This window comes from Paralichthys olivaceus, chromosome 19, assembly GCF_024713975.1.
Source record: "Paralichthys olivaceus isolate ysfri-2021 chromosome 19, ASM2471397v2, whole genome shotgun sequence".
Lineage (NCBI taxonomy): Eukaryota > Metazoa > Chordata > Actinopteri > Pleuronectiformes > Paralichthyidae > Paralichthys > Paralichthys olivaceus.
The window spans coordinates 3,619,003-3,645,219 of NC_091111.1; the positions used below are offsets into that span (position 1 = coordinate 3,619,003).

The 26,217-nt window shown below is 41.9% G+C and overlaps 1 protein-coding gene across 1 annotated transcript in view; it reads right to left on the minus strand.

The window, feature by feature from the left end:
* cnih3 (cornichon family AMPA receptor auxiliary protein 3) overlaps positions 1-26,217 on the minus strand; it is a 66,474-nt gene that overhangs the window by 23,019 nt on the left and 17,238 nt on the right. Inside the window, 1 exon segment of the mRNA XM_020091663.2 lies at positions 16,906-16,953. Within this exon segment, the coding sequence (XP_019947222.2) occupies positions 16,906-16,953 (48 nt within the window).

Here is a 26,217-nt window from a genome sequence, read left to right on the forward strand (position 1 = left end):
ATCTCAAACACACTGCTCACTACAGTATTCAGCAGCTCTCTGCTGATGCCCTTTCACCCTGAGGCCGGGAATGATAGGCGTGAAATTGGAAGAGTCTTGTTTTTGCAATTGAGTTGATGAAATGCTCTTTCCGCTTGAGTTGGTGAGGACGGCTGCCCCGGGCGTCGGCATATTCGAAAAAGCCCTCACACACTCGGATGGAGCTTTGGGTCTGGCGACATATGCAATGTTGCCTTCAGCTGAAGGAAACTGAAGAATTAGATTCAAATATTAACTGTGATATCTGAGTATCACTTTGAGTTCTTACCTTAAAAAAAGGTTTTGTACTGTCATGACTACTAAAGTAACTGCTAAGAAATATTCTCCAGTCAATCTTTTAAGTTTTAGATGTGTCAGCAACCATTTTGTTACAGTAGGTGTCTATAAATCAAAAGTGGTGTGTCTCATTTTGTAATGAAAGGCTTCCAAGTGGGGATTGCCAAGTAAAATGTCCCTCTGACTTTGAGACATGCACACACACACACACTATCATGTCTTGCTAAAAGTATGCGACAGGGCCGTAATCTCACTGAAAGATAGGTTGAATTGTTGAAGGGGTTCTTAATACAAACACTAGTAGGAACTGGAGCATCCATCACAGCATCTGAGTCTGTTAAACCATCTGTAGTAAACAAGTGCATGGGGTTTCCTTGTGTAGTAGATATAATGGATATCTTCTTATTAATCTGCTTTCTTTCTCATCCCACTGACGGTCTTTATGTTTGCTGAGAATGAAACTGACATGCTATAGTGGTGTAATCACTGTGAAAGTGACGCCTCACTCACAGCAGTTTAACATGATCATGACAAGAACTGACATCCGGACAATGGGACCCTGAAAAAAACTAAAACAATTCAAATTCAATTTCTGTTGTTACTATTTGGATGATTAAAGTCAGCTTGAGTACACACAAATGACAACTGCAGATTGTGGATTGGTGTGTTTGTTGCTGGCTAAGAAGCTAACTAGCATTGGTGTCACGAGTAAATGCCCACCGTTTTGCTGCATGTGTTGTACGCTATACGTGGAGCTATTTGCCATGTGATTGCTCGCCATGACGCATTATTGTGTTTGTTTTTTTCCTTATTTCAGTATCTGTTCATGGCAGCAACTGATTGAGGTTCTGGCATAAAATGTTCAGTGTGGTCAGGTGTTAGGAAACTTGCTTAAGTTAGTGAAAGACTGTGGCTTGATGTTGAAGTGAATGTTGATTCCAGGTTGATGACTGGGCTGGAGAAAAACTCACGCCACACGCACATGGTAGATGGTAAATGGTCTGTATTTATATGGTGCTTTTCTAGTCTTAATGACCGCTCAAAGCACTTCACAGCACTTTTTCATTGAGGGGCAATTTAGGGTTCATTGTCTTGCCGAAGGACACTTTGGCATGCAGATGGGGAAGACTGAGATGAAACCACTGACCCTCGGTTAGGAGGACAACCGCTCTACGACCTCAGCCACAGCCGCCCAAATCCATTACTTAAATTTCCACCTTGCTACACGAAGGGCACACACAATTTGAACATCTACATTAGAACGTAACTCATTAGGTGCTGAATCATCAACTTTGCCAGAACCTCCAAAAGATACTGGGTTGAATATGTTGCTGTGCATTGCGGCATTGTTTCTTCTAGTTAGCACTTTCATGCCCCCTCCCATATATATTCAGCCTGGTCTCTTGGAACAAAGATTCACAGGCTCCCTGACAAGCTAATGAGTCCTCCTCTCCCACACTTTTCGCTCTGCATCCCCTCGTCTTTGGCAGGCCCAGCCGTTCAGTTTGATTATACCCTGTCCTGTTTCGGCAGATGTGGACAATGGTGGTCATGTGCTATGATGCTGGAGTGGAGGAGTCCTAACCCCTAAAGGAATACCCCCTAGTTTTAGAGTTTCTTATGAGTAGTGGCTACATCAGTTCCATTCCTATCCCAATGGTACTATGATATTATTAGCTCTTATAGTCAATACAAACCTGTCAGATAACTTTGTGTCCAGGCTTCAGCTTTTGGGCAGTTTAATTGCATTAACATTGGATATTCATGGCCCCCACAGGATGAAATCACTATTTGGGGTTATTCTTGATTTCTGTAACCCTGTACCAAGATTTTTAAGAAAAACTTTAACCAATTCGTAACTATGAAAAAAGTAGGGCAGAGTAGACTTTTTAAATCATTTGATCTTGTAAATATTAATTTTCTGCATATTTATCTAGATAATTATTTTATTTCATTGCAGGACTTGTTTGCTTCTTTGCAAAGTATTCTTATGACATACAGAACCAATTTACTTGTGTACATACTACTTTGCTATACATACTATTATGGTGTGGCTCATTAGTGTTTTCAATATACTGCATATTCTCCTACGTTCTTTTCAAAATATTACTGTACAGTACAGTCCAGACCAGACCATCCACCACTTCAAGTACTTTTGGACCATTCTTTAACTTTCCTAGCTGTACGTCTACTTCTATGTAAGTACAATGAGAGTGATCTTAATCCAGAGTCATATTCCTTGAATGTGTACACATACTGTTCTAGGCCAGTAAAGCTGATTCTGATATTTGTAAACAAACAGCATTTCTTGCTGTTTCCCTTTAATACCATGTTATCCGTCCTCCCTGAGCCCATAGCTGTCACTAACCAGGTAAAATGTGTGATGATTACAGGGGCCTGCTATCTGGTATAAAGCTCCTACAGGAATGTACGAATACCAATAATTAACTGGGACCCGGAGCCTCATTGTTTCAGTGGGTCCACATATGCTAACAATGCCACCGCTTGTGAATGACTAAGATGATGCTGTTTAAATTTTCCAGACAATTGCCCTGGGAATGGAGCAATGGTGCAGCAGGATTTCAGCTACGCCTCTGTCACTGAACATCTCTGCCACAATTACTATCATTCTCTGACGTTAATGTATTTGTTAATTATCATTATGAGAACAAATTGTCTATAAATAACACTGTAGGCAGTTAATGATGATGTGACACTGTTATAGCCTTTACTGATCTGCTTCAGGCTCAGGGACACTTTAACTTTCACAAAAGTCTGATATTCAAACCAATATGAACAACGAACATCAGGCTACATCCATACACACACACACACACACACATCAATAAACATGGATACACACATATTTGTATGTAGAAATTGTCTAGGTTACAGTCTGGTATGTGCAGACCCATGGAGAATAAAGCACAGATTGGCTGAGAGTATGACTAACTCTGAGTGTATCCCCACTACTGTAACACGTACTGTTTATAGAGAACAGCTTCTGTCTGGAAAAGGCACACAGAAACCATGCAAAGGAAAATGCTGCATAAGTAAATTCTTAGTATTTTTTTCTGTAACTGGGATTATGAGCCTTTTCTCCAGCAATGACAGTTCACTGTTAAGATGCATGATGGGATACCCAGCTAAGTAACCCTGAGGATTATCTTCCTTCAAATCAGCGTACTGCATTTTGCTGTGCCAGCATCTACTGTATCAGAAGTTGTGTACCACTGTACCATCCTTCCCTTCCCTTAATGTCATACAGTGTTTTAGTTTCCTTACATTAAACATACCCTGACCTTTTCTACACCTATATTTAGCCTTGTGCAAGAGCACCTTTGTATTTTTGGCTCTCGTTCAAGTGGCACATAAAGCTATGTACGCACCATTTTGGGTAAACATTCAAATCAGCCCATCTGCCACCAGCAATCACACAAACGGTGGAAGTCACTGACATCTTTTCTTCATTCTGATGATTAAAGTGAACATTCCCTGACTTGTTTCTGCATAATTATATATACTGCTGCCACATAATTGGCTGAATATAGGTGTTCCTACTAAAGTGCTCTGTGAGTGTATTTAGTTTGAATGTAAAGGTGTTTTTTTGACTCAGATTAACAATTTTCTTTGCACACTTGAAGCAAACAATAGTTCCAGTTCATAATGCATAAATCAAACTCATGATTCTACCCATTGTGAACTATTGGAACTATTTTGACCTAAGATTATTTTTTATATGGACTATATTTGAAATTTACCTTATTGTCCTTGAGTTTGGATTTGTGTTTTATTTGTTTCCCCTCTTTTTTCCTGTTTTATTTTGAAACTTCTTTCTTTGTGTGTGTCTTGTGCTTTACTTCCTGTCCTTGACCTGTCTTTATGCTTCTCAACTTTTTATTTGAAATATGGAGTCATTGCAAATGTATTCTAACATTTATTACAGTATTGATTTTACAGGGTGGAAGGAAAATAAAACTAAAAACACTGAAACCGTTTGCTGTTAAAACATGATGGGGATCCAATGGAACCAAACACAGAACCATAAAAGGTCACTCCACTGAACAATGCTTCTGCTGAGACGATCATTTATGTTACTTATGTAGGATGCAGACGCATGTGCAAGAATAATTTCAAACACAATTCTTTTTATTGAATAATGTTGCCCACAGGCGCTGTAGTAACTGTATGTTGCTCAGCAGCAGCTGGAATATCAGTGAGCCGGTTGTAGTGGAAACAATTAGTTTATATGCAAATGAATTTACGATCCACTGCTTATCCTCCATTAATATTATTATTATCCATTTGTGCTGCTATCATTACATCTTTAAGTATCACTCCTAGGGCTCCATTTTAACAACCACACTGACAGAACTTTAATAACACAGACTGTTCCTGGTCCCTCTCTTCTCTCCCCTCTTTTCCACCCACCTCTCATCTCTTCTCCATTTCTCTCACAACCGGTCAAGGTGGATGGCCGCCCACGAGTCTGGTTCTGATAGAGGTTTCTTACTTTTAAAAGGGATTTTTCTCAAGTACTTGCTTGCCGTGGGAACTGTTAGGCTTGTTTATAGTTTTTAATACCTCAGCCAGGATGTAAAGTTCCTTGATGTATGCTTTAACGTGCACCATACAAATACAATTCAATTGAACGAGTTCATCCACAGTTTGCCTCCACTCTGCACATTAAAAAGCATAAATAAGTGCAGTTGGAAGAAATTCTTATTTTCAGCTGCACAACTGTTATTATTTGTAAAAAGTACTTTTATCCTTTAATCTAAATAAGGTTTGGAGAGTTTTAAGGGCAAGAACTCAGTTGATTAATGAATAATTTAATAAGGTATCCATGCAAGTGTGTCAGGTAAGCAGGATGTGGGAGAGGTGTGAGCCTGAAACCTGAAGATGGCTCTGAGCAGCAGGAAAAACAAGTGAACGTAATCCACTGAAATCATGGACATTTAAATGATTTATGAAGTGGTGCTGTTGTGCCAACCACATTATTCACAGCCGCTCTCTCAAATCACAGACTGCGGATTAAACACATGTACCAGGTGTTTAAGTGAGAAAAGGATCTGATTGATTCTACAGGTCGTTGTGAGACGCTCAATCATCACAGAACAGCTGCACTGATCTGTCACACTCATGGATGATATTGTTGGTACTGTCTTTTTATCCTAAATTTGCTGAGATCTGTGTGTGTGTGTGTGTGTGTGTGCCAAGCAAAGCCATAAACAATAGCCCTGCCCCTGTGACAGGAGGTGAACCTCTAATCATACACAGATGCAATTTGATGCCAAAATCAGCACCAGAATTCCAGCGCATCACCTAATCTGTAGAAACAGAGGTGGTACCTCACCCTCTCATGTGAGAAAACACATTCCTTTGGAAGCAGGAACTTGTGAAAATGTGCCAGAAGAAAACTGCATAAAAACTGCATTTCCCCCGTAAGCTTGCAGTGCACCCTCAGGAAAATATAGTCCTTAGACTGCAGAGATTCATTGCTTGAATAGAAAGAGAGTCTAAATGTGTCCCTTTCATTATAGGCTATTTTAAGATCTCTACATTGACTACGTTATTTTGGAGGATTGCATGACTGACAGCCACCTTTTTGCAGGAATTTGTACCCATAAACACAACCCAAAAGAGAACTCACACGAGCACACACACACATTCAGAGCCAAATCCCACACACAGAACCACCATCTGTGCAGTGCAGACTGCAGTTTTCCTTTGTGTCCTGTGTCTTGGCAAACTTCACAGAGTTTTATCAAAGTATACAGGACAGGCCCTCAGTGGCCCTACATCAGACAATACACACACACACTCCACAGCACCTGCATGCCCAGCTACTCCTACTGGCTTCTGAGAATTGTCTACTTATGTAGTGTGTGTATGTTTGTGTGTTTGCGTAGCCGTTTTCAGACATGACCTGCAGGTAAAATCTGGGAATTGGATACTGACGTTACCCACAGTATGCCTTTCACAAGTGCACAACACAGCAGGAGTTTCTCTGCACAGACGCGTTCACAACAGCAACATATCCTCAGCATTATTCAGATGGGAGGTGGAGCAGCCAGGTGCAGCAGACAGAGGCAGGAAGTGACGTATTTACTCCGCTGTGGAGATCACACGATTTTCTTTACAACACGCAGAAACAGTGTCTTCTACGTGTGTCACTGCTTTTTTACTGGGAGTTTATCATCAACCCCCAAAACGCTTGTAGTAAATCCAGTGGGATCCCCTGATGTGTTCTCACATCGACTTCTCCTAGACTTCTACCGACATTATACTGTAGGAGGTCAGGTCTGGAGAAAATACAGAGTATCTGCAGAGTTAAGTGTGTGTGTGTGTGTGTGTGTGTGTGTGTGTGTGTGTGTGTGTGTGTGTGTGTGTGTGTGTGTGTGTGTGTGTGTGTACACACAAGAGTTGATAAACACAAAGAGAGGAGAGGGGACAGACTGAGTGAGATGTGGGGATGGATGCATGATGGATACAGCCAATGATAGTGAGTCATGGAGAGATGTGGGGGGGGGGGGTCTGAGGGAGGCAAGGCAAAGAGACCTTTGTACTGAAACTTCAAACGCATCATGGCAACCACAGGGGACCCTCCCTCCCCCTCCCCTTCTCAGCTGACTCCTCTGCATCCTTAAATCGGGTTGGCTATAACTGGAGCGTGGGGTAAGCTTCACCTTGACATCACTAGCATGTCGGAGTGAAGGGATGAAGGAAGGCTGATTTTATGGATTCCAAAAAATGAATTAACTGTCCAATAATTCTTCCCTTCATTGTTAATGAAGCACAATTTGCATTTACAGCAGTTGAGAGAGAGACATACACAGATTCAGATACATTATTTCACCTAAACTGATGGTGTGACCCCAATTTCTCATTGAGTTTGGTGAAAGTTTCCTGTACTGAGTAAAGACACTGACCTGAGGCGGCTCAGGGGACACAAAGAGTGATGAGTAGGGCTGCGGCAGGAGCAGAGCCTGAGAAGCAGGTCCGGTTACAGTGTCCGACACATCTGCTCTGTAAGTTTCAGATTCACAGTTTCTGAGCTACGTCTTAAAAGAAAAAAGGAGCAAGTCTGTTTGGAAAAGATATGCGTTGAAAAATCTCACAAGGTGCCCTTTTGTGCAGGGGTGTTAAATTTTGATGTGTTGACATATTAATACGTTGGAACTATCTGTTCCTTATGTTTAAACCAACAATAATAAGTAGATAAAATGTGTTTTAACAAATTAAGTTAAAATGAGGAAGTTGCTTATTTACACATCCATCAGTTACGGAACAAAATAAGAATTCATGAATATTCATGAATATAACAAGGTCATTTACACCATGTTTTAAGCCTAAAAGTCCACTAGCAGTAGCGATGCTAGCAGACATAGCAATGATAATGCGCACCCCACAGGATCTATGCAGCAAAATTAATATGTCACCTCCTGCCTCTGTTACTGTTGTGAGGGCGTCTGTGCAGAGAACCTGCTGCTCCGTAGTGCATGTGTGAAAGGCAGACTCTGGGTAAACTCCATAGCAACCTCTTCCAATTTTACACAAAGGTCATGTCTGAAAACGGCTTGAGAGATTGTTCTGTCATTTAGAAATCAATTACTATGTTGGTGTAAAATGGATTTTATGTTCAGAAAGCACCGTGCTCTTCTTATATTCATCCTCATTGTTTATAATTCCAAACAGGGAAATCCATGAAGTGGAGCTCTGCTCATTTATTTTGTGCCCTGCCGATGATACAAACTGTCACAGTTGTCCCACCTCATGCCAGCTAAGTTTTTAACCAAGTGCTCCCTCCTCATGAATATTAATGGGGTTCAGGATGCATTGCTGTTTTGCCCTGGGCTTGAATCTGAGTTAACTTGGAGCAGGCAGGCTGACCGGCTGAGTATATATTCTTGGAGAGAGTTCACACCATGATGCTGCGCAGCTTCAATTTGCAAATGCTACATTCAGCATCTGCTAATTGAGCTTGTGAAAAGTCATATGTTAAGAGAAATATCTGTTTTATGAATATAATATAATACTTGAGTCCTACAAGTAACATCTGCATGGACAGATGTTTGGATGGGGGTAGCATCTAATGGAGTATGACTGTACAATGATTGGGGATTATACTGCCTGTCATATTTTACTACATGCGGTAGCGAGCAAGCTGCTATTAAAACCATGCAAACCGTGCTGCTGTTATAACCTGCTTTGCATTTATTATCTTTTATCAGGCATAGCTGTGTGTTTGCTGACAACATGCTGCCATGACATCAGCCAGGTGTTGGCAGATGGAGTGTACACTGTGTAATACCTCTTCATTCATGTGTGAGCACAGCCTTGTATGAAGCACATCTGTTTCACGGTCTAGCTCCACCAATGCACTCAGTGCTATAGTGCATGGTGTTTCTTATTTAGGAGAAGACTGGAGGGGTGGATGCACACTGTACGTGTAATGTTCTTGGTTACAGGGGTGTTTCATCAGTCAAACAATAATGACAAGCTTTTATTTCATCCATCTATTATCTGTAACGCTTCTTTTGGCGGTAGAGGGTGGGGGGTTACTGGAGCTTATTTTTTTCCGGTAAGTGCATCTATGAATGCAAATTTACCAGAGTTTCTGCTGACTTTCTCCGCCTGGCCTCCAAGTGTAATGTATGTAGAGAATGTCGATGTGAGAATACAGCAGGGGATCCCCCGCTGGATTCACGAGTGAGCTGGTTGACACAAAAACAAAAAAAACCCAAAGGAAAACAAATATCTCCTGGTGAAAAAGCAGTGACACACACATGGAAGACACTGACGAAGATGTCAAGAGAGTTTGCTGTGATAGGAGCTGACACCGGAGTCTGATTGTAAAGAAAATCACACAGTGGAGTTAATATGTTGCTTCTTGTGTCTGCCTGCTGCACCTGGCTGCTCTACCTCTCGCCTGTATAATGCAAAGGATTTGTTGCCGTGAACACGTCTGCAGAGAACCTCCTGCTGCGTTGTGCATTCGGGGAAAGGCAAGCAGGTAAACTCCGTAGCCAATTGTCCGGATTTTACCCGCAGATCTGTCTGAAAACGGCTTTACAGAGGCAAACAACCAAACACACTCACATTCTGACCTTTGGACAATTTAGGGTACATTCACAACTTCGTTTCTGAAGAAAATGTCAGTCAACATCACCCCAGAGATCTAGAGCCGCTAAAAACGGAGAAGCTGCTGCCCCTGTTATAATTTGAAAACTCAAACATTTAAGTCTGGACAGGCAGAAACATGTGTTTGGAAACTATGACGTGGACACTCACAACCTCTTACTGCTTGAGTCTATGCGTTCACGACATAGCTTTACCTGATACCAGCATAAACTTCAGCTACCAGTGTAGAACGCAACATGGATTATTAATTACACAGGTAGCTGACAGCTGTTCTGCAGATATTTTGAAACAGTGGAACAAGTTCTTACATGGGAGACCAGCTATTATTCGAGCAATCTGCACCATGCTAACACCAGCACACGCATGTGTTCGTGCTTAAACTGGCAGGTCCAGTATATGTGAGTGGTCACTTAGTTAGTATTGACAGGGGTTGTAACTGGTAAGGAGCAAAACGCTAGTCTGGAGACTGTTTTTATATTAAAACGTAGTCGAATGGGTGCAGCCTGAAAGTCACCAATTTGTGTAATCCCCAATGTGCATGATTGAGACTGTGGGTATTCACAACAAACCATCACAGACATGCAAATTCCACACAGACCTGAGACGACAGTGCTAACCCCTGTGCTGCCCTATTCCATTTATGTTATTGATCTAAGTCTCAGTAATTATTTTAGAAATTACATTTTTTCATACATTGATTAGTGTCAAGATAGTTGAATCTATGCTTTTCAAATTAGCACAGTGTGCTAACGGTACAGCTTCAGACTTTGTAAGCCTCCACTCTATAACCCAAATCAGCATCGAGACTATTACAGTCACCAATAACATCATCATTTATTCAACACTTCCTTTGCACAATCGTACAGAATCTCAGAGAAGAGAATTTATTTTATGATGACTAAAACTATGGAAATCTGGGCTGTTTCCAGTAGAAGTCATGCGGTACACCATTATTCCTCATTTCCTGCTGAGCCTAACAGTGGCTGCTGTTTTCTTGTCAAAGACGAGCTTCCCCGCTCCCCCTCTCCTTTCACTCCACCTCTCAGGTCTTCTTTCCTGGCAACAGTGTGTGGGATCAAGGGAGCACTGTGGTTTGCATATAAGCTCATTATTGTGACTGACAGGGAACTTACACAGCTGCTGCGTGAGGGATAACACAGGAGAAATCACACACGTACAGCCATTTATCAGCAACACACCGGATGGCGTTTTTATTGTTGTTGGTTTACTTGGTGTCTGGCAGTCGCATAATAATTCTCTTACAGTCTGACACAATTGCACAATTATGTGTTTTTAAAGCAAAAGCTCCACTGCCAATCAACAAAATAAGTGGAATGAAAAGAACAAAACATGGGAATGTTTTGTGATTTATTAATTTTAGTCATGTTAATTAATTCATGCAACGAAAAGCTTGAGCGGCTTACTGACGCTGACTTTACAGACACACACACACACACACACAGGTTTGTGCATTTACCCATATTGATTAACTAGGACCTCAAAAAATGTTTGCAGTCTTTGGTCCCCATGAGGAGTGTTTCTGCTGGAAAAAAACACTTTAAAACCATTTTGTTGTTGCTCAGTCTCAGTCTAATACCCCCATAATGAGCCCATACAAGTAATACCAGAATTTAATGGTTTTGAAAAGATATTAAGAAGAAAACACTGTAAACTGAAATAAAACATTGAGATAATTATTCAGACATGTTGTCTTTGTTGGAGTAAATTCAGTTGATTGGACATGAGGGAATGTACAGTATATCAGGCCAAAACCAAGCCGTGGGGTGGAAGTAGCTGCCTGCAGAGCTCATAGACTAGTCTTAGGGATCTGGGGAAGGCTACAAAAAAACTTCCAATGTGGTGTGGTCTGAGCAATCAGGGGAGAATCGTCTTGGTAATAGGGGTTAATAAGAACACAAGGGTCTCTGTGGCTGAGCCCCAGAGATCCTGTGTGGAGAAGTAGAGTAATCATTGCAGCAACCACAGATCTGGGTTTAGTGAAAGACACATGAGCAGCAAACGGACTCAAGCTACAAGAAACAAGACAAGATTGAACTGTTTGGCGTCATCTCTCGAGCCGCTTCCAGACCTGCGCTGAACTGCAGGTCATTTCCTGACACTGAGCGGAGGGGCGGTATATGTGAAGGCAAATGTCAAAGTCAGTCGATGCGGACATTCTACGGACTTTCTCCTGCCAGTCCCCTTATGACTTCTCCTGAGATTGTCCAAATGAGCCCATGGGAGAAAACAGCAGGAGATCTGCAGAGACAGTGGGCGTGATGATGAAACGGCTTAGTATGTCTGGATTCATCCAGATATGACACCGAGAGTTGCTGGTTCTCAATCTGGAAACTTCTCCCACCTCCACACATGATATCTGGGGCTCAGCCAGAGTCAGCCTCTCACCTCATACCCTGGTTGCATAATTTACAATGTTCTTCATGAGATGCGTCACCAGAGAGTATTTTAAATACTTAATGTAATCAAATGAATCACTCATATCTTCTTCTGCTTACTTTTCTTAATTAGTTATTGTAAGTTCCAGTCTTTGTTTGCAGCAGCACGCGGAGCACTGTTCAAACAGAGCACATCCCAGTGGACTTCAGCTTCCAGCTCACTGCGGTGAAAAATGCGACGCACTGAAGCCTTTTACAGATACTACGTTAAACCAACCATGAACTATGTTTACCACGGGAGGTTCTATTGAATGTGGTGGCAGATAAATACTGGAAAAGCAGTTTCATTGGAGCATCAGAGTTCGTGAGGAAGTCTGATTAGAGGAGCTGTGAAGGTGATAGGAGGCAGACATGAGAAGTGATTCATTTACGAGTGTACCACCATTATGAGAGAAGAAAAAAAGAAATTGATGTAACCTAAACTGGTCAATGCCACTGATCTGACATCTGACATTTGCAAAGTGTGGCTCCTGTTAGCTCTTAACCCAGCTGGTCCTGAGCGGCACACACACCTTCGCAGACTGGACAAACCGGGGATCGAACCTTTGACCTTCTGGTTAGTTGATGATTATCTCTATTGTGGATTTGGGGAACCTTCACTGTATTATTTGGAGCTTCCCAAGACCTGACTCTTGGCAGGGAAAGGCCTTTTCATTTGTTTAACGTTTCTTCTTTGCTTGTTTCTGGCAGTGTTGTATTTTTCTCTGCAGCGACACCTATAGTTCAACAGAAGTCTGCACTGAGTCTTAAAGGGAAAGGCATCGTGTTGACATCACAGTTGTTACATGGAATGACCAAATCCATCAAGCAAAGCTGCAGCTGAAGAGTAGAATTTCATGGCCGAGCTGTTGCTTCTGCAGGATTTTCTGAATTTGTCAGTGGGGTTGTGATTGAGGTTTTCTCTTCGGTTTGACACAGTTGTCATCAGGCAGACAACCATCTCACACTGTAACCTGCTCTCTCTCTGACTGCTGCTAAAGACGGATGGAAACATTATCTTAAAACTAACTGTTATGACTTTGGTGACACAAGGCAAAAGCAGCTAAAGTTTGTGTTTGGAAGACACTGGTGGTTATTCAAAGAGAAAATACCCTTGGGACCTTAGAAGTAAATAGTCCATCATGTGCTGTGCTCATCCTCCATCATCTACTCATTACTGTACTAAGGAAAGGGGGAGAGAGTGGGAGGAGGTTGAGAGGAGGAGAGATAGAGAAGGAGAGATGGGGAAAAGGGTGAGACAGGCCCAAAAATAAAGGAAGGAAGAGCTCTAATGAGTACACTCAGGTTAGCTCAGTTGCTGTGACAACGCACCGACTCAAGCCACAAGACTGCACACACACACACACACACACACACACACACAGACACACATGCTTGTACATGTATTTTAGTGAGGACACTCATTGCCATAATGCATTCCCTAGCTCCTAACCCTAATCCTAAAACCAAGTCTTAACCCTGAAACATCCCATTGAAAGTGTGTTAGAACGTTAGGACCGGCTAAAATGTCCTCACTCTGTAGATTGTTAAAACGGTCCTCACAAGGATATATGTACAAGTACAGAGTAAAGGACAAAATATATCCCTTCAAGCTTTTGTCATCTCCATGTGTTTGCATACCCAGGAGAACACACACACACACACACACGCAAACACACACACGCAAACACTGCAGTGAGATCGAAAATGGCCCGTGTCCACTTCCATAGTGAAAACTATAAACTAGGTGTGCCAACATAAACGAAACGCAGCCAAAGCTTTGAACCAAATCAATCAGGGACACCGTGCTGCGACGGTGCCAGCTGGAGCGAGCTGAAGAGTTTCAGAGGAGGAGAGAGGAGCTCCGGACAAAAGAGGAAAAACCTTCACAATGCAGCAGATCCTCTCAAGACCTCAGGCGTCCACACTGACTAGCACAGTGTGTGACAAAGTAAAAATACTTCCTCAAACTGTGTGCATCCAGCATACAAACCTATTTTTGCGATAACATTTTTTCTGCTTTTCAAATGAATCTCCATGGCAATAATCAAAAGTCACAGAAGGCATCTTGTTGAAGACAAGTTATTTAACCATGAGGAAAATAGTGACTAGCTACAGTGACTTAGTGCTGTACTTTAGATCTTAGTAATCTTTGCTGATACGCACGACTCAAGAATAATACATTTTTAAAGGTTGTGGGCGTTTTTTAATTATTTTGCTTAATTAGACCCAGGGTTTTGTTGAAGCTGAGTGGAGCTGTGCTGGGAAATAAGTGGCGTAAACAAACTCTGATTACTAATATAAATGTGATCCGTGACAGGTGAAACAAAGCTCAGGAGCTGTCAGCCTGTACTCACTTGTTTTGACTGTTTTCCAACAACCCATTTAAGTTATTGAGAGAGACTTTACAAGGTCACAATTTGGCTTCAAACTCTTTTGTGCCACCTTGCAAGGCTTCTGCTTTTCTTACAGAAATCCAGTTCTGTTGTATTACACTGAGGTTTACGCTCTGCAGACACTAAAGAAGAGCAGATGTGACACTTTGCAGTTATTGCTCATTCCTCCTCTCAAAAGGCTGAAGTGTGACGGTATACAGCCTGGCTGTGAAGGGTGGCTGTGTATGTGCTTACTGCTCCGACTGCGGCTGCATTTTATTGATTTCTGCGTTGATATGGATATGGCTGAGATAGCTGTGCAGGGATTTAAACAAATGATGCTTCTATCAGACAGCTCAGTTGTGTGACCAGTACACTACACGACTTCAGGAATATGATGGCTATAGTACAATACTCTACCATCATAACACACACAACTGGTGTGTTAATGATACACCCACAATGCACCCATAAAGCAGAGTGACACAAGTCGTCAAAGCCATGGCTATGTCTGAAATCGCTCACTCGCCACTATATAGTCCACTATAGAGTGAATTTGCAATTTTGCAGTGCTGTCCAAATGCTCAGTGAAGGTTTTAAACCCTATGTGGACTCACTGTTTCCCACCATGCTTTGTGAAAAGTAGTGCACAACCGATGGTCACAAACAAAGCAATATTTAAAAAAAGTCTAAATCAGGTTTATATGTATATGAATCTGAGTTGCGACAGTAAAATATGTGGTGAGAGTCTAAAATAAACTGTGAATGTGTGAAATAAACATTAAAACAATGATTTTCCACCAGCTGAAGTTGTTGCATCATGATTACGTAATTACGGGCGCAGAGAAAATGCTCAGCGTAGCGTCCGAAAGCGTTTCTTTCTTTGCCGATGAGCTCGCTATATAGTCCTCTATATCAACGTCCCTATAAAGTAAAGTAGGTGATCACGAATGAACGGGGAATTTTGGACACAGCCCATGTCAACACAGGTTTACAGTCATAATCGCCTCTATAGTTTCCTCAGTGCAGAGAGCCACTTCTGTAACTCCAATTATCTGTCTACCTGTAGTCCGTCTGAGTCCATCCCTGCAGACAGTGTGCTGAATTACACTGTGCACATCTAATGGTGCTCCAATACACAATATATGTAAAGCTGAACATTATGAGGGGATGCTAAATGTTAGCTGGTAATGAAAATGTACTGGGATGTCATGGCCTTCCATTAAATAGGTGTAGAGCTATTTTTGTCAGGAGCAAAGTGGTGGACCAATCAACCAACCAACAGACGGACTTTGTCATAACTGGAGCTATGCCTCTAGCATATCTGAAGATTTACATATCATTTATACATCCTCTATACCATTTATGTAAACCATGACAAGCCTAGAAGGGTTAGAGCCAATCCCAGCTGACATTAGGTATGAAGAGGACTACACCCTGAATGTGTCGCTGGTTCATCACAAGGCCTGAAGGGCTTGTAGTAGGTGTCATGCACAGTAGCCGTACTAGAAGTAGAACCCTCAAAGCTAGAGCCAGAACCATAATATTGTGTTATATTGGGCTTGTCGTATATATTACCACATGACAATGGAATTAAACTGTTTTATGTCTCCGGAGGATTAAGCTGCATTTTCCACTAACAATAACCCATAATACAGGAGCACAAAATACTGCAGCTAATGCATTTCTGTCTCAACAAAAATCAATCAACTATATAGATTAAAATGTTATAGATCAGTAATAAATTAGGTGGAAGTCACTTTTAAGCTGCGCTGTGATAACACATTTACAGCTACCTCCAGTTATCACTGCACAGCCGGTCACAGCTGCAAGGACAGTGCATCTGGATGTGTGTATGTGTGTGTGTGTGTGCACTGTATGTCGCTTTGTGCATTCATTCATGTGTGTATTTGTCTCTGTGTTAGTGCTGTAGGGGAAATGTTCTCTCCAGGGGCCAGTGGAGGGCCAAGGGGCTTGAGTTGACAACACTGATAACCAAGATCAGCTGCTCGAGTAATGAACCTCCAGCATAAACACACACACACACACACACACACACACACACACACACACACACACACACGGGTGAAGCGTGCAGACACAGCTTGAGTTTCAGAGAGGTGGAGGGAGAAACAGATGTCACACTGAAGCTGAGAGGAGGCTTCTTCACATCCTCATTTGTACCTCAAGGCAAAATGTCTGCACACACACACAGAGCGAAGAGAGAGAGCATCCATCTGCAGAGCACAGACCAGTCTCCCTTTTGATGTCAGTCCAACATGAGGCAAGAGGACAAAAGAAGCATCACATTGCGAATACAAAAATCAACAAACTACAGCACTTCAGAGAAAACTCTGATGTGCAAAAAACAAAATTATCACACAGCAGCCTTGCAATTAGAAAAGTGAATTTGTGTTGCAGATGGCATGCATTTCAAACACGTGTAATATTTCCTGAAATGTGTCATATGTCTGTGGAACGTAAAGTGTCATCAGGAAAATGTTTTTCATTTCAATTTTCACTGAAAGGTGCAATGCTCATTACACCTAATTGTATTCTTATTAGCATACTAAGTACAATCTGCACAGCACAAGTGAGATAATGATGATAATGATGATAATTTGTCCTCTGCTTACCTTCCTCAGCAGGTTGCAGATCCTCTCAATATTCCGCAGTCTCTCCCTCTGTAAGACAAACAAATAAAGAGGTAAGTTTATCAAATTATTTTTTTTATGATGGCTGAGTATTCTGACATGTGAACAAAGAGGTAGTAGAATAGAAATAGTGCATGTTTGTCCTTGTGCTGTATTTAGACGTTGTAGGTGTTGAATGGGCCTGATGCTGAGTACGGGTACCCTTCCAGAACGCTGCTCAAGAATATGTATGATGAGAAACTACAGGGATGATCACAGCCAAATATGCTTTACATTAATTCTATTTCACAAACTCTTTGAATGTCTTAAAGGTGTGGATTCAAGTTCAATTAACTTCAGACTGGACAAAACCACAAAGATGCAGTTAGACCCAATTTTGCACGATAAATATTCCTCTTGTCACTTTCATTTCACCCACCGCAGCCAATCAGCATCCATCTTCATCTGCTGCTCATATTTATTTCTGTGCACTTCCAAAACAAGCATGACTCAGAGGTCCAATCCACACCCTCTCCCAAACTGGATCTGTGTTACGCTGTGTGTTCAATACCAGACTGATCTCTGCAAGAGGAGGAATCAGCTCACAACTAGCAGTGTCTCACTTCTTCATAGGAATTGCTGGGTGACGAGGAACTCTTGTTGTTTATGACGAGCAAAAGCAAACATCAAAAATGTGCCTGTAACTTAAACCAGCATCTGGTTTAGATCTCACAAGTGAGCTGTTCTATTGCCGGGGTCATTCCTTTTTTATTCTCCATAACTTAAACCATCAAAAACAGCATGAAATCACCCTCAGGTTTCTTTTCAGCTGTTCCTGAATGATGGGACAACAGAAGTCATCCTGGGGTTTCACACGTTCCCATTTGTCCCACCTACTTTTGGTTTCACATTGTAATTTAGGGAGCTGATGAAATACTGTGCCTGATGTATGTACATCTACATGTACTTGACATTGACTGGTTTGTAGACAGGTGTGTGTAAGCTGTTGTGTTCACAAACTTTTTTGAATGAATACATAGAAAAAAAGCACTTTCATATTGCTCTGGGTGAAGATACAAGCTAATCTGTAAACTGCCTCTTTTTTTCCTTCTATTGTCTCATAGAGTCTCATCTTCCTGCAGTTGGTCCAAAAGTCTGAACTATCCCCAAAACATATTGCTTGGACTACATTTAGGTCTGTTGGTTCACACCATGGTCGAAGGCACCTTTCACAACTGTTATTTTGGTTTGGACTAAACTGAAAAGTCTCAGGGTCTGTACCAAACAAGATGTGAAAGCCCCCTGGGGTTCAACAAAGGCTCAAAGTTAACAGACCGAAGTCACGCCTGTTGCTTTTCTTTTTTGGTGTAACTGAGTTGGGTATGGGATGTCAATGTATTACCATTGGTCTTGGGTCTGAGTGTCAATAAAGCTGTTTTCAGACATGTCCTGCAGAGAAATTCAGGGAAATTGGGTCCGGACTTTCTCCGCGGTTTGCCTTTCACACATGCTCAATGCAGCTAATCTTTTGAGCAGCTTCTGACTACTACCTGAGGGGATCGGGGTAAGCTTATGATTATCTGGTGTCTTTTAGTTATTAAAGCAAAGGGGGGGGGGACATGGAGAATCAAAAACAGGTACTGCAGAGAGAAATGAATTGCATGTATTAACTACACCCACCCCACAGATCTTTGCATTGTCTTCATATAAGAAGTGCAGTGTAACAGCAAAATGTCACTATTTGAGTTTCTCTCTAGCGGTAGTTCTCTTTGTTCATACAAGTTATGCCTAAATCAGCAATCGCCCCGATGCTGAGGCACCGTTTCACCGAAGCTTTTAACATCATCATCAAATATTAACTGAAGTCCTACTGAGAACCAATATGGAGTGGAGTGGCAGTGCAGTGTGTTCCACAGGGGGCGATGCATAGCTGCGGCAGCTTATAAATCATACATCGATCTGAGCGTCACACTGTTTGTGCTCGTGGACAGTCCATTTGACTTTGTTCCTCTTGGTCGGACTGGCTGCAAGTCAACAACAGAGTCACCATGGGAACGGTAAAGTATTTCGGCACGTACACAGTATCAAAGCCAGGATGTCTAAAGCAGAACTGATATTTAGCAGCCACACAAGAAAACCGGATTAAAATGGATGAAAATGTGCTGAAATAATTGGCCTGAAAACACATTATGAAACAATATTTTTAGTGTTTTCTGATCCACATTCATCTGGTTTCTGTGATTTACCTTTTCATCAGCTTAAAGCCACAGAAAGAATACTTCATACTGTAGCCTACTTTCAAGACCTTATGGGTTTCAGCTCACCTGTGCATTTTTAATATCATGTGGGTTTAATGTTGAGTGCAGGGGAGAAGTGTGCTGAACTACAGGGCAAGTAGTCATGCAGCAGTGCCTGTGTGTGTGAGTGTGTGTGTGTGTGTGTGTGTGTGTGTGTGTGTGTGTGTGTGTGTGTGTTGAGCATAGACCTGGTGGAGTGGGGACATTTTGGCAGATCCTCAGTTATTCAAGGAGCTGTTACTTTTAGCAGGTTTAGGTTATGGTTAGGATTAGACATTTAGTTGTGATGGTCATGGTTAGGTGACGGTGATGGGGAATGGGGAATGCATTATGCCAAAGAGGGTAAAGGTAAGATAGAAGTACAAGTGTGTGTGTGTTGGCATGTGTCAAAAACTAACAGAAGCAGGAGCTCACTGAAAGCTGCAAGAGATATGGATATGTGTGTAGAGTCATCACGCACACACACACACGCACACACACACCACACTTGCCAATTTAAAACTGGCATGAATTATTTCAGCCAAACAGCAACCCATGAAATATGATTTTTATTTAGCCGAGGGCTTCACTGAGTCTCCTAACTTCACTGCGTTTATTTCAGTCCAATAAAAGCTAGTTATTATCATACAACAGTTATTTCTCCTCTTCTGTGCATGTGGAGTGTATTAATATACACAAATCAATGGCGACCTGCTGTGCCACACAGTCTTTACGGAGTGTGTGGCACAGCATGTGTAATTCTACTTTTCACATTTGAACGTGTTACCATGACTCTTTCGGCAGCTTATAACACCTCCAGTGCCACTCGGCTCTTTCTTGATAAGTATGTGTGCATATGTGTCTCTGTCTTTGATACATATGTTTTTTTAAAGAATAGTTCCACATATTGTGTGTAAAATAAGGAGCTAATACCACTTCCATGTCATTTTCTAGTTTTAACAAATTACAAATAACCATAGATAACCATAGATTACAAACCATACATGTGCGACTCACATCAGCCACTGTGATGCCCCTCAAGCAACAGTCAACACTATTCTTACCCTCACACCACTGTCTAAAGTCCTAATAATGGCATCAAGCCAGATGTTGCCAGTCAAAGATGCTGCAAACTGTTGCTCAGTAGATGGATGAACTTCCAAGAAATACCATGTGCTGTGTAGAAAAATGAGATACAACATGGTAATCTGTGAACTGTAGAGATGCTAAACCAAGGAAGCTTTTTCAACCTGCCATTCAGTCTTAAAGCAAAGGCAGGCTCACCACGACCTGACCCAAGATCCTCAATGAAAGCTGTACTGGTCAAATATAAGCATGTGCATGGTTACTTATATTAGTGAATGCATAGAACCGTTTTTTTTCTATGGTCACCATTTAAGGGGGGAAATAGCTGAGATTTTGAAAATAAACACATATGAAGAGAATAAAGTCATCATTAATGGGAAAATAACTACATTTCATCCACCACAAAATAGGCAACTTCCTCCAAGCCTGTGGGAACCTTTCTTAGAAGAGACACTTTCTTGTGCAATCCTTTCAAATCCTCATACTAAAATTGCTTTATTCTTGTATGACATTTTTCTTGTAACAATACATCTCCCCTAATACTCCGTTATCGGTTCCAGCAGAGGCAGGCATCTTTTTTCTTTAATTAAAATGCTCTTAATTGACTATAATTTGGTACTAGCTGGATAACATAGTGGAGAATTGGACCTCACAGCTCTAGGTGACCAAAAAAACAACTCAAATGTATGCTAAATATGGCTGTGTGTCTGTTGGATGTGCACAGTAACTAAGCAACTGTGCTGGGTTCTACTTGCTGTTTGAAGTTTAATTTCAAAATTGATCTTAACATGCAGAAGGCTTAGTATTTCCTAAAATATGCATCGTTGAGTTTTTACTATTTAGTACTATTGTAGTATAATTACAGTTTTTCTAGACTGCTACTGACATTTCTACTGTAAAATGTTTAATTCATGTTTGTGTTTTAAATAATGAAACCGGAGGGTCTTGGGTGGGAGGCTGCAAACAAGTCTAAATAACCCCACTGTAACAAAGGAGAGAGGAAAAGCTGGAGAGACTAAAACGTAATATGAAAATGAGTGTGACAATTTTATCATTTTGTAGCATTTATTCTTAGTGTGTCTGGGACTGTGTGTGTGTGTCTGGGACTGTGTGTGTGTGTGTGGCACTGTGTGTGTGTGTGTGTGTTTGTGTGTCTGGGACCCTGTGTGTGTGTCTGGGACTGTGTGTGTGTGTGTGTGTGTGTGTCTGGGACCCTGTGTTTGTGTCTGGGACTGTGTGTGTGTGTGTGTGTGTGTGTCTGGGACTGTGTGTGCGTGTGTGTGTATGTCTGGGACTGTGTGTGTGTGTGTGTGTGTCTGGGACCCTGTGTGTGTGTTTGGCACTGTGTGTGTGTGTGTGTGTGTCTGGGACTGTGTGTGTGTGTGTGTGTGTGTGTGTGTGTCTGGGACCCTGTGTTTGTGTCTGGGACTGTGTGTGTGTGTGTGTGTCTGGGACTGTGTGTGTTTGGCACTGTGTGTGTGTGTGTGTCTGGGACTGTGTGTGTGTGTGTGTGTGTGTCTGGGACCCTGTCTGTGTGTCTGGGACTGTGTGTGTGCAGAGCTCCCAACTTCCACTCCTCCAATCTCCCATCTCCCCCCCAAATGCCTCATGTGGCTTTACCTCATTTCACAAGAGCATCAGAGGGAAGCGTGGGAAAAAAAATGTGCTCTGCCTTTTACATTTTCATTATTTAAAATGTTTTGAAGTACAAGCAGAAGCCAGTTCAGCAGAAGGAAGTTTGACTTTGAAGTGCAATATATACGGGACATGGGCAAAAAAGGGAATCTATGATTGGGAGGAGGAACGGCGGTGTGGTGTGGTCAGGCTCAGACTTTGTATTCACAGTAGTGGATTACATTTGCCTGCATGCACGTCCAGGAACTTTTTCATGTTCCTCAAAACAAGGAATTTGAACCCTGCCTCTGTCCTCAGTACAACCTCTGTGCACATGAAACCAACGTTCTTTCAGACAAAAACACACCACAACAGCCATGAAAGGACCAGTCTGGTGGCCAATTATCTGCTGCTAATGATTTTTTCTGGTTGAGACCATGCATCTCATCAAGAACGGGACAAACCCACTCCTGCAAGGCATCATCTCCCCTCGCCTTCATCTGCCGGCGGGTTTGAACGAGGACACCAAAATATATCCCACTCAAAACTCTTGAGTGTGTGTGTGCCTGTGCGAGTGCGTCTGCCGGTGCATGTGCGCACACACTCGCAACTGTCTTCTCATTAGCAAGCAATTAGGTTGATGGCTCTTTGAAATGTTACTCAGCGAGAATTTGCTTGACAAGCGAGAGTGGCGCGGCAGTACAGTATAAACAGGAGCTGGGAGGAGGGAGGCTGGAGTGGAGTGGAGTGAGGGGGGGGGGCTTTAAATCGACCTTTATTCAACCGCACCAATTAGCTGCAAACTCTGATTTACAGGAAGCGCCTAAGCAGCGTGAGTTCGATTGGACAATGGACGGGGACGTTTATAATGTTAATGGACTGTCCAGATGCTGTGAAATAAATTCCCTGTGTGACTAAAGGAAGACTTGGACTTGAGAAGGGGAGACAGGCATGGGGCTGCGAGGGAGATGGACAGATACGGTGTGTGTGTGTGTGTGTGTGTGTGTGTCTCATTTAAATAGCATGAAGAGGCTACAGAAGCTGACACTGTGTGTCCTTGGTGCATCCATAAGCCATTTGAACAAAAACACCAGACTCTCTTTCCTTCATCTCCTTCCTCAGTTATCACTCTGACTGTATCTGATATTATCATCGCTCACGGCTGTAGCTTTATTCCCTCATAATAAAATGTGTATGCGTGTGTATAGACATGTGCGCGCCCTCGTTGGAGTCTGTCTGCATATGTGCGACGGTGACACAAGCAACAGATGCCATTAGCATTGAAGACATTCAATTCTCAGCACAGTGGCAAACAATGCAATTAGAGCGCGAATGCATTTTCGTCACGGGACATCTATGTTTGTGTGTGTCTGCATGTGAGGGAGTGATGGGTGTGAAATCATGACAAACACGCAAAGCAAGCTGTGTTTTTGCAGCGTGGGAGAGAATATGTTGTCATGCATGACAATGTGTGTGTGCATGTTCACAGATACGCCTGTTTGCTTCTTGCTGGCAGTGAAGGTCCAGTCACACCAGAAAGCAGCACAGCAAAGTTCATTCAACCATCCTCCTGAAATAAGTGGTGCTGCAAGCTTGGCGACTACTTGCAGAGCGACTGTAGCTGGTCGGCTAATAGCTGAGACCTACCGGCGCCTTGATTCTTTTTTCTTTTACAGGCGCAGGTAATTGGTAACCCTAACATTCATAGTCATTACATCAGCTGCCACCTCACGCCTCAGCCTGACCACCTATCATTTAACTGGCTACCAACACATACTGTATATCCACAACACAAGTGGTGTTTGATTTGATTATAGCCAGTCACATGATTGTTGTGCCCTTCAGAGCAAGAGAGAGAGAGAGAGAGAGAAAGTGCAATATATTTAGAGCTGTGCCACGCTATGATTGTGTCAGTTGAATCTAATTAAGCTGTTCAACTATGAATACTTATATTCGTACATGGAGTTGAAAATTGAAAAACAAAAGGCAGCCATTTTGTATTAAGTCCTATAAAAGACAAAAGGTGTCAATTTTGTATTGGACAAAAGAATTGAATATGGCCTATATAACTCTGATTTACACTTCAACACAGTAGGTTGCCATCCGCCACTAGACCGAACGAAGAAGAAGGCGAAGCCATCAAATATCAAGGATAATACGAGTTACAGTACCGAATGGGTAGGAAGAAGAGGAAGTAGGATATTGAAACTCACAGTGGATTGCGGTAATACACATTGGCTTTGGTTGCCACCCACCAATAAACTTAACAAAGAAGAAGAAGCAGTAGATGGTGGTTTAGCACCTTGATGTCGGTTGTGAATTGCCATAAACCAAACAAAGAAGAAGACGGAATGAAGAAGACCATTTGTATTTGGGTCACATCAACAAGAAAAGTTATTTGTTACTATCTCTCTTTTTCTTGTACATGGTAGATCGGACTCCTCAACTTCAATCATTTCTGAAAGTCTTGAGGAGACAAAGTCACCCCCTGAGTTGTACATTAAAAAAGACCTAAAGACGAAGTAGGATAATCGATCTGCATAGGAAGTTATGATTATTCATTCCTGCATAAGATTACAGCTAAAGCAGCTGGTGGTGCAATGGGAACAGAAACACAACAGAACCTGTGTAAAATGAACAGGTGGTACTAGTGATGGAGACCATTTTAATAATACATTTTACACTTTGTTGCAGTTGTTAGAAGATGATGAAGTATTGAAAATGTCCATTGTGTGTGCGTGTGGGGGGGGGGGGGGTACACCCTGAGGGAACAGGCTGACACAGACTACTATTCATCATGCGTGAAAGAAAAGATGATATGCAGAGAGATAGGAAGAAAGAAAGTGGGTTGGTATTTTGAAAGAATTTCTGTGTGTGTGTGAGAGATGGAGAGATGGAGAGGGCATATAGATCATGTGTGTGTCTGTGAACTATGCCTGAGTACTGCAGTCAGGATGAAATCTCAACCCGACTGATAAAGAAAGATGGAAAAGATTCTAGAACTTGATTTCAAAACACAGTGAAAGAATCAGTGCTTGTAAACTGTAATCACTCCCACAAAGTAATATTCTAATAGTCACGCATTACAAGCTGCAGTGCTTACAGAGACACTGGAGGCCTTGATCTTTTACAGATGAAGTGAATGCGCCTATACGTATAAAGATCCAATTATTAATTAATTAAATATGTATATTTGCCCTCTTTCCAAGCGACAAATGAGTGAGTGGTACATGTGTAGCTGAAGCCATAACGAGGTTTGCCAAGTTTAACATGGAGAAAGGAAGCAGTCTGACAACAGTCTATGATCCAAAGTGAAGAATCAAACACTGACCATCACTTCTAAAGCCAGGGGTGCTGACAAGGATGTTAGACCGCAAGAGAAGGCAGCCCATTGGGCCCCCCCCCACCACCAACATGCACCCCAATCCTGAAAATATAACACTGTGTAGACATGCATACAGTGGACTGATATCCTCTATAAGAAATGTGCCGCAGGCATGTAAGTATTTTACTCTTTAAATGTAAGTTTAATGGTAAAAATGTTGAATAGAAGTTTCTCTTAACATTAATGAATAACTTTAATGTGTATTAAACCTTTAATTAGTAAAATCGTTATGTCTAAAGAAATTAAAAATGAAATCAGCAGCAGATTTTTGTACAAAGTATACACACCAAGCAAAGAATATGCAGCTGTATAACTGGAAATGGAAAATAAAACAAGCAAACAAACCACAATGGGTGGGATTTATCTTTCAACATGGATCTCCCTTCTGTTGGGGCCAGTGGCGGATGTAGGATTTTTCCAGATCATAAATGGGCCTTGTCTTAAGCTTCTGACGTGTCACGTCTTTAAATTCATGGTTTAATAGAAATTGAAAGTTGGAGCTACGGGCTGTTTCCCTCTGCTGACAGTGCTAGGCTGAGCTAACCGCATCCTGACTTCAGCTCTGTACATACTGTGCACACGTGTATGATATCACCCTGATAATCCGTCTCAAGATGAGACCCATGAAGTTATGATACATTTTCTAACCCTGTCTTGAAGCCTTATTTATTGATTATTACTTTACCCAAATCCACAATCTTTCTAGGCTTTTCTGGTGCCTGCGGGAACTCATTAAAAAACTTTAAACATAGCTACTACATCAACAATATATTAAATGTATGTTATGAAAGAGTAATAATACATTTAGGGCCACTTTTTTTATCTGACAATGGGTAGCAGTGATGCATTTCATATAAGGAGCAGGAGGCAAAGGGGAAGGATGGGTTTAGGAAACATGAGAGAGAGAGAGAGAAGAAAGAAAAGGGAAGAGAAAATTAGAAGGAACTTTGGTGC